Raw genomic sequence first — 8,773 nt, forward strand, 5'->3', positions numbered from 1 at the left:
GTAAACGTATATCAGTGCTGTTGCAGCTAAAGAACTGCAGGAGATAGCCATGTACATTTCTGTCTGTTCTAATTCCCATCTGCCACTTTGTCCGATCTGTCATAGCATAGCCCAAATGCAATTGGCAGGCTGCGTGTGCACTGTACAGTCTTGCATCCCATCAGTGCACACATGAATCTGATGACCAGCACGACAGATCCCCGACATCCTGATGACGAATCATCAGAGCACAAATCTCAGAATTGTGTAGGCCCAGATTCGATCAATGATGAAACAACTTTCTCTTTTTCTTAATTGTGTAACTTGTGTGTTAGTGTACAGATCATGTGGTGCTGCAATTACTGTCCAGCATCCAGTGAGCACACGACATTGGAAGGTATTGGATCTTCTAACTGCAAGCCGACAGCCCATCTGTTGGACACTGTGGGCCTGGATTCAATTGAAGCCAGCGCCCATTCTCAAAGTTAATCACTGCTCACCTAACAGTTAAACCATTAGTGCTTGGTCCAAAGCACATGTCTCATCACCAGGTACTGGTATACCAATGTGTGCATGCCCTTATAATTGGACACTTCCACTGGTGAATCTGCTTCCATGTACAGGCTACCAGCTGTAGAAGTCCATGCAGTTATTTTTGTACCACTTGACACATCTCAGGCAATGCAGCACAACAGACTTGAATGAGTGAGAGGAACAAAAAAGTGCCTTTACTTAACTGTGCCATCTTCAGTTAACCAGCTCAGTTGACCTACTTAGCACAATGGTGCACTACCTTGTGAACACTTGTTCACCTTGGCATGATTGCTTCTGTGCAAAAGTTCTGCATCCTTTGCCAATACAACCTCCTTTCATTTAGCAACAGTGCTTGGATGTCAATGTTATCTTAATATAGCAGACTTCGCTTAAACATAAGTTCCATTTACGCAAAAAAAAAAGCACCACAATGCTGGAATTTTGACCCCACATGCCACCAACCAAAAAGTTGAACTACACGACTGCTTGTGAACCTCACTAGAATTCTGTGAACATGCTTGTAGTGAGTGTTTGCACTGTACAAGTGCCACGAATGCAACCTCTTACAGCATTCGTTGCAGCAGGTTCACGTGGCACTAATTACTTCATGTTTATTTTGCATATTTTAAAGAAACCAGGCTGCGAGATGACAACGGACAATTTCCGTCTAATGGCGGGAAGTTCACTGCTGTTGCTTAACGTTCCTAACAAAATGTGTGCGGGTATACACAGGGCAGAGGGTGGCGCTAGTGCAATAGGTTACACGGGACACTACAGTGAAGGGCTCCGGATTAATTTTCATCAGCTGGGGTTCTTTAAGTGCACCCAAAGCACGTAACACGAGTGTTCTTGCTTTCCACCCCCAATAAAATGTGGTCACAGTGGCTGGGAATCATACCTGTGATCATGTGCTTAGTTGTGCAATGCCATAGCCACTGAGATACCCCAAAAAAATAATGCATAAAGCATATGCAATTGAGGACCCTACCATTCACAATTATACAAACAACTTCCATTGTGGTACAGGAAAGTAAAATGTATGTAAGCCACTGATTCATGTGCATGCCAGGGGAACTCCCAGAGCATACGAGGATAATCAGTGGCTGGTATTATGTGGCACTACGGTACATCCACAAGAGGAAATGACAGAATCGCTCCCGGGTTGTCAAAGTAGTGCGCCCAAATAATTGTGACAAACCACTTACGTGGTAGAGGAACACAACGTTATGAATCGGCATGGAAACATGACGGCTTGCCACTTCTTCAGCCAATGCGGCAGTACAGTTTGCTACATGGCATACTACAGTGACCAGCTGTGCATCACCGCATCGAGTCATCACAATTTTGCCTCAACACAAGGCATGGATGGATGAAGGCAGTATTCTCACAATTTACGTCTGAATGCTATTGAATGTGTTCCTTGAAAACGCTACAAGACAAAATTACCTGCCTATGCTCAGCACATATTACAACATAAACTGCCCCAGACACTGCGGAGAGGTGCAACAAAGTATTATGTCTGTGGCGAGTCAAATGTGTTAATGCATGTGAGTGGCTCCTCCCACTGGCTGCATCATGCAGAGGTGGCTGGTAAGTGTGACCCATTCTGGCTTTTTGGCAAAACTTGCTTGCACTACCTTGTACGGAGCAAACGTGCAGTTATGCACACACGACAAAATGTGAAATGTGCGGAACTGGGGTATAAAGCACCCTACCAGCAAGTGTGCTGCGCCTTGGTTTACACAGATACCTGACACATGCTATTATCTGAGCAGTGAAGACAAATGTGGCAGACAATTAACGTGAGGCAAATACGATGCACATTACATTGTCATACACTGCAGCATGCTGGTAGCACTGGCGTCGTAAGACGGTGATTCCGCCGTGAAATCCCTGTAGCGATAGGACACCTTGCCCACGATAAACTGTAGAGATCAGCAAAGGTTGAGAATTGCTTAAGAATATGTGCATTTCAGTGGAATAGCAGCAGCAGGAGCAAAAGTGCGACTTATAACAAGTTTCATTTTCTACCTGTGTCAAAGGTCCACACAGTACATTTACAAATTTAGGTAAAAGTAATTTCAGGAAGCTGTGTCTGCTGTTGCAGTGAATAACTCAGGTCCACATGTCTAAATTTTGCTGTGCTGTTACAACAGCTGAACACACTGCAAATTATTAAACATTGTGCGAATCCAATCTTTTTCAATTGTGAATCAGTGATCCTGTGAACTACAATGTCTGCATATTACATCCCAGATTGTGGTGCCATGCATCCTTCCACAGCCTTAGATATGGTGTCCTGCAAATTGTCCCAGGTTCAGAAAAGTAAGACATTAGGCTCGCCAATAAAGTGTTCCCACCAATGTGCTACCTACTAGTGCTTGGTAACAAAAATGAGGTGAAACAGCTCGATAGGTACCTCAATACAAGCTCCTTGTTAATGCAAAGGATGACAGAAGACAAGCATGTCTACAATAAACCTTTTTAAATGAACCGACTGCGAAATGACAACTTACTCGTATTGTGTTCTTTAATGTCTCAGCTTCTTGACGTAGACTCTCCACTTCATTCATTTTGTTAGCTTAGGCTCCTCAACCTGAAAAACAGACACTATGTTAGTAATAGTGCTCACAATGTCAGCATAAAAGAAAAAAGAACAAACAAAAACAGCAGGGTATGTAAGCCGCAATTTCTTGTACACACTGGAACGATTGCCAGCGCATCCAAACAAATCACAGGCTGGTTTTATCTAGCACTACGGTACATCCACAAGAGGAATTGTATGATCACTCCCGGGTTGTCAAAAGTAGTGCGCAATCCTTACAATGTGAAAAAGGAATACTCAGTTTAGAAGCTGGTACCTAAGCAGTCAACTTCTTGCTGTGTCTGTTATATGGAATTCCGTATTGACCTTGAGCACAAGATTTATTATCACAATTTGCGACCCATGCCTTCTAAGTTTGCAATAACATAAAACACAGATGTCCGTACACAGCGCCTTTATGACTTTCAAGTGATCGTTCAAGGTATACGTAAAGTGTACAGCAATAACATGCATGGTGATTTCAATACACAACAGACTAACAAGCTTTAGATCAGGGATCTGCGTCATTAGGCATGTTGTCATTCCGCCACAAAACATCCGCGCCTTCCTAAAGCGCCAGGCAAGATGTCCGCGCCCACACGCCGATTGCAATGCACTCCCGGCGGAAACAAGTTTGCTAGCCACACACGCAACGCCTTCGCGGTTGCAGCGAGCCGGAACAGGCACAGGGAGGGGGCTGGGTCATCTTACTTCAAACATGCACCAACACTACTGCCGCGTTGCCCCCGGATGCATGTTGTGCGTCGAGCTCGGGAAGCCGCATGCAGTTCGCCAATGCACATAAATTTGTAGGTTAGCTTCAATCCGTAACTTGTCACAAGCGCGATCGTTAGGCCTAGAACCACTCGTTAACTACGATCGCGCGAGGAGGGTGTGTGAGGCTTGTGCAAAGTGGAAGGTCAATCACCAGCACCGCAAACCAAATACGTACTCAGGCCGCCAACGGATCAGTGAGCAAAAAAACGCGCGAATGAAATACAAGCCGCCGATGGGCACCGGTCCAGTTTAGGGTTATCGTGGTTATCGGATCGGGGCGTTTGCGTACCGAGCGAGCAGGTGCTTGCAAGAGCAGTTAAAGCTGCCATGCTAAAGCATCTGCGTGCAGAGCATCAGAGCGCGCGAGCGGGCGTAACCCCTAGCAAGACGGGCCGCCACGTTGTTTTTGCAAACAAGCCAAGTATGTCACACCACTTCTGGCACATCGTACGGGTCTGCACCCACTTCCGCGAGCGGAGACGACACACTAATGATGCTTCGACCAGATCCCGTGTGCAGGGTGAAGTGCGGCCATTAGCACGATGTTTGCGATCACAACTTCCAGCATATTCGCCAGCGACGACCGAAATTTGAGCTCATCGGAACATAATATCCGCCATTTTACGGCGCTGGGAGGAGCAGCGCTAGCCCTAACTCAAGAATAATTGTCAATGTTTCCGCCGAACTGGCGCATCGAATGTAGTTCTAATCACGCAAGAGAACGCGGGAAATGCTCGATCCGTGCGGCACGGACGGACAGATGGGGCGGGATAAGGCGAAACGTGAAGAAACCATACCTTCCGAGAGCAACTTCCCTCTAATAATAGGCCTAACGCTGAAACAATTCGCCGGGTGTCCCAGGCTTGCCGTGGGGCGAATGGTGTCCCAGCGTGCCGTCACAGCAGTTCGTTGAGCAGCATGGAAGAATGTCCACTACGTATGTCCAACAAACCTCACAAACCACACTGCAGCATCCACCGCACTTCGATACCCGGCGAGTGCACAAGAACCCTCGAGCGTGTTCGTAAATTTTTTTCCCGACCGCTTTGAGCAGGGTGCGGCTCCCGTGCACAAACCGGCAAAGACCCCGTACTGAATTTAATAGCGAACTGCTTGACGCATGCGCCGAGCACACTCCCACAGCGGCTGCGCGGAGGACCACGCATTACCGGAAATGACGCACGGATATTACTTGTTCCGGGAAAGCTTCGGTCCAGGGGCGGGTGACGGCATTTCGCGTTTACTTGTTTTGTTGGACCGATAGTTTGCACCGTTTTCTGCTAAGTGTTGTGCTACTAACCGTGAGAGTACGCCTAATACAAAATAAAGAATACTAGAGCCAGTGGAATCTTCGAACTTATTTGCGCATGTTACGCACACACTGCAAGTCAGTTTAATGTCAACTTTAGACACAGGCGAGCAGGTGCATCCAGTGATAGCATGCTTTAATCCTAATCCAAACCAACTGTAAAAGGTAAACTTAATTTGCGAGTGAGTACTGCTCAACTCTTAATCGTGTCGACCAATAAAGCAGCAACGCTTAAATTGTTTCGCTGCATTACATGAAACACATGTGGCGAAGCCCACTTTTGAAATTGCAGGGTTGGTGTTTCATTATTGCAAGCATGCGCACGTAGTCGGTCGTCGTATTTGTTCATTGCCCAGCAATCATTTTCGTTGGCATTAAGATACATAACGTTGGTGACGGTGCAAAGTTATGACGTACTTTTAACATACTTGTGCGCGTTTCTTTATCATGTGCATCCTGCAGTGATATCAAGTTTTTATGTCGGCTACCAATAATTAACTCTCTGATTTGAGGTCATTTGCCTTATGCAACGTGCAGCTGTCAGATAAGAACATACTTCAAGAAAAACATCGTTGACTGTCCACTTATCAGAATACAATTTTTGAACATATACTGCCATCTATAGCAACATAAGTAGACTAGCCGCCAATGATTACCGGTGCCGCCACGAGAAGCCACTGCCATCGCGTCAGACGCGACGCATTGCGGCGTCGATCGTAAATAGCGCAGCCGGCTTTTCCCTCCACATGTGCGCTGCTAACTACGTCTGCTACGCGTTGTTTCGGTCTGGCCTTGCCGCGCGGTGTAGCTCGACGAATCGTCGGTTCGCTCGGGCGCATTTGATAAAATGCTTTAAGTGCCATTCCGCGGAACGGAGTGGAGCCACAGTAGGACAGCTGTTGCGTGCCATGCGGCCGGAAGTCCCCGTACGACTGCTGCTGTTCGCCAAGGCCCGCGAACTGGCCGGCGCCTCCGAGGCTTCGCTCGTGTTGCCCGCCGTGCTTCGAGACGTCGAGGAGCTGAAGCAAGTGATCTTCGAGGCCTACCCCATGCTTGTGGCCCTGCAGCAGAGTGCAGTGATTGCCGTGAACGAGTCGTACGTCGAGTCCGGTGTCGAGGTGACGCTGCGACAAGGCGACGAAGTCGCCTTCATACCTCCTATCAGCGGCGGTTGATCGCGGGCGCCCGCGGTGCGTATAAAATTTTTTTCCCGGCCATCTAACCCGCTTGTGGCCTCGCCTGCCGGGCATGGATTACGTAGAACTGTCGGCGGGCAAGCTGGACCTCGATGCGGTGCTGGCCAAGGTCGGATCGCCGGACTGCGGTGCTATTTCGATTTTCCTCGGCACGACGCGCAACCATTTCGAGGGAAAGCGAGTGTGCAAGTTGAGCTACGAGGCGTACACTCCCATGGCGAAACGTGAGATGCTCCGAATATGTGACGCGGTGCGGCGACAGTGGCACATCAAGAACGTCGCCCTAGTTCACCGGCTGGGCGACGTCCCCGTTGGCGAGACGAGCGTCGTTATCGCCATCTCGTCCGAGCATCGCCAGGAGGCTCAAGAGGCCGTCAAATATGCCATCGACGAGGTCAAACGACGAGTGCCTGTGTGGAAGAAGGAGCACTACGACGACGGTGACCACGAGTGGAAGGAGAACAAGGAATGTTTCTGGGTTGCGCGCCGTTGAAACTGGCAACTACGAAGCGTTTTCTAAGGGGGGGGGAAAAAGGGTGACCGCAAATGCTAACGCAGCGAACTCTCGGTTGTTATCGAGTTGTTGAATTGTGTTCGCCCCGTGTTATATAAATATATATTTACGTTTTCTTTTTTTCGTCGTTGGGAAGAATGTATTGGCTCTGTGAGCTTTAGCTTGTTATGGCTGCTTCTAATGATGTTGACAATAAATTTATTTGTATAACATCGATGACATGCGAACTTCAAGATTACTTTAGTGTGGTGGTGTCTGTAGCAAGTGACATGAGTAGAATGTTCGATAACAGAACGAACGCGCATGTCTCGGGCGTTTACAATGCACCCGGTATATTTTCATACATGAAAGTTGTCTAGCAACAAGGACACTGCGGTTCACCCGCCACCCTACATTTTTTAAGCGGTGATGTCGTAAAGATGTATAATTACATGTAGATGAATTTTAAGTCGACGTGCAGTCACTCAGCTTTGACTAGTGTTTTCAATGGCTGATTATGGTATCACTCCAGTAGAGGAATAAATCGTTAAGAAGCTTGTCACTTTCAAAACGAACCAAGTGCGATATAAATTGTGGCGTATAGTAAATCTAACTGTGCGAACGGAGGCGGTCCAGGCTATTCTGGCGCCATGTCCAACTGGTATTAATGTCTTGTCAGGGAACTAGGTTCTTCTTTCAATGTAAGTCAAACGGAGTCCTTTAATACCTTCTTTTAAGTTCTTTACTATGGTAAAAGAAAAGCTCTCTCTCTAAGTCTCACGTGGCAACGAGCATCTAGCTAGAAGAGCGCGGCATCAGAAGTCTCTCATGTAAAACCAAGCGCCTGGTTTGAAAAGCTAAGGCAACTTACACATTCAAATCTGCCGCCTTCTCCGGCTGCGATTCGTTATGTTTATATCGTTATGTTTAAGTTATATACCGTCTTTAGTCTTTAGTCTTTTTTTTTCTTTTTTTTTAACCGCTTGCATACCACGCGCTTGGCAACGTGTAATAGAGTCGGGAATGACCAATTTGTCAGATTAAACAGATTTAGCATTCCTCGTTATTTACCCTTTAATTAAAAGTACGCTTTCAATTTTGTGGTTGTGTGAAAATATATATATATATATATATATATATATATATAACGAAAGACCGCAGACACAATTGGGACATCGTAGTGTCTTGGGCAGCTCTTTTCCTGAAATCTTAGCGAAAGTTCTCAAAATTCACCTCGTCGCTCTGGTTCCTCCGAGGCGTTATTGCACCCTTATGGGAGTAAGATGACGCGTGTGGTAGGCACCCATGTTGGCAGCTCATACGTCCTATTGTACGTATTGTATCCTACCTCGAGTGGAGCAACTTGTTTCTTTTCTTTTTTGAAAAAATATTACACCATCCCGTAGGGGAACCCTCAGTAGTATGCGAAGCAGCCATGGATGGGGTCGACCACGGCGCTGACGCTGGCGCTGTCCGTGGCACTCATCGCGGCGTTGCGTAGGTAAGATTTCCGACGCTGCTCGACGAGTGGCTGATCTCGTCGAAAACCTCCGAGCCGCCCCCAGAGGCACCGGCAACAGTCACCAACGCCACGCGCGTTCGGTGCGAACGCGGATAAAACGCCGACGGCGTCGACAACAGTTCGGCGCTGTTGTGGCGCCCCCCAGCGGAGTACGCAGCGTCTACCGTCGCGCCTCTAATCTAAGCTGCTTCGCATTATAGCGCGGAGCCGCAGGTGTTGCTATTCGTTGCGCAATCCGGAGAGGAGAGGAGGAATGCCGAGAGGAGACGAGATGAGACAAGGAGAGGAAGGGTAGGAGGATGCGCAGTGCGGGTGTGGACGCCGCACGGCGGAGGGAGGGAGTGACATAGCCCCGACCATAAGCTGCTTCGCATCTAAA

General features: G+C 47.7%; 3 protein-coding genes across 3 annotated transcripts in view; 2 read left to right on the forward strand and 1 right to left on the reverse strand.

Annotated features, from left to right (window-relative positions):
• The window catches only part of LOC119446578 (guanine nucleotide-binding protein G(I)/G(S)/G(T) subunit beta-1), a 44,177-nt gene extending 39,196 nt beyond the window's left edge, over positions 1 to 4,981 (reverse strand). Inside the window, exons 1-2 of the mRNA XM_037711048.2 lie at positions 4,672 to 4,981; positions 3,030 to 3,109 (exon numbers count right to left, since the gene is read on the reverse strand). Of these exons, the coding sequence (XP_037566976.1) occupies positions 3,030 to 3,086 (57 nt within the window). The 5' untranslated portion in view covers positions 3,087 to 3,109; positions 4,672 to 4,981. The remainder of the gene's footprint in view (positions 1 to 3,029; positions 3,110 to 4,671) is intronic.
• A 927-nt stretch (positions 4,982 to 5,908) lies between these two features.
• On the forward strand, positions 5,909 to 6,392 carry LOC119446580 (molybdopterin synthase sulfur carrier subunit). The gene has a single exon (XM_037711050.2). The coding sequence runs from the start codon at positions 5,930 to 5,932 to the stop codon at positions 6,356 to 6,358; it is 429 nt and encodes a 142-aa protein (XP_037566978.1). The 5' UTR covers positions 5,909 to 5,929; the 3' UTR covers positions 6,359 to 6,392.
• A 39-nt stretch (positions 6,393 to 6,431) lies between these two features.
• Positions 6,432 to 7,109, forward strand: LOC119446579 (molybdopterin synthase catalytic subunit). Its single transcript, XM_037711049.2, has one exon. The coding sequence runs from the start codon at positions 6,432 to 6,434 to the stop codon at positions 6,870 to 6,872; it is 441 nt and encodes a 146-aa protein (XP_037566977.1). The 3' UTR covers positions 6,873 to 7,109.
• The last annotated feature ends 1,664 nt before the right edge of the window (positions 7,110 to 8,773 follow it).

Source organism: Dermacentor silvarum, chromosome 3, assembly GCF_013339745.2.
Source record: "Dermacentor silvarum isolate Dsil-2018 chromosome 3, BIME_Dsil_1.4, whole genome shotgun sequence".
In the NCBI taxonomy this organism is placed as follows: Eukaryota; Metazoa; Arthropoda; class Arachnida; order Ixodida; family Ixodidae; genus Dermacentor; species Dermacentor silvarum.

Coding starts and splice junctions, on each gene's coding strand:
- LOC119446579 (XM_037711049.2), top strand. CDS start 6,432: ATGGATTACGTAGAACTGTCGGCGGGCAAGCTGGACCTCGATGCGGTG.
- LOC119446580 (XM_037711050.2), top strand. CDS start 5,930: ATGTGCGCTGCTAACTACGTCTGCTACGCGTTGTTTCGGTCTGGCCTT.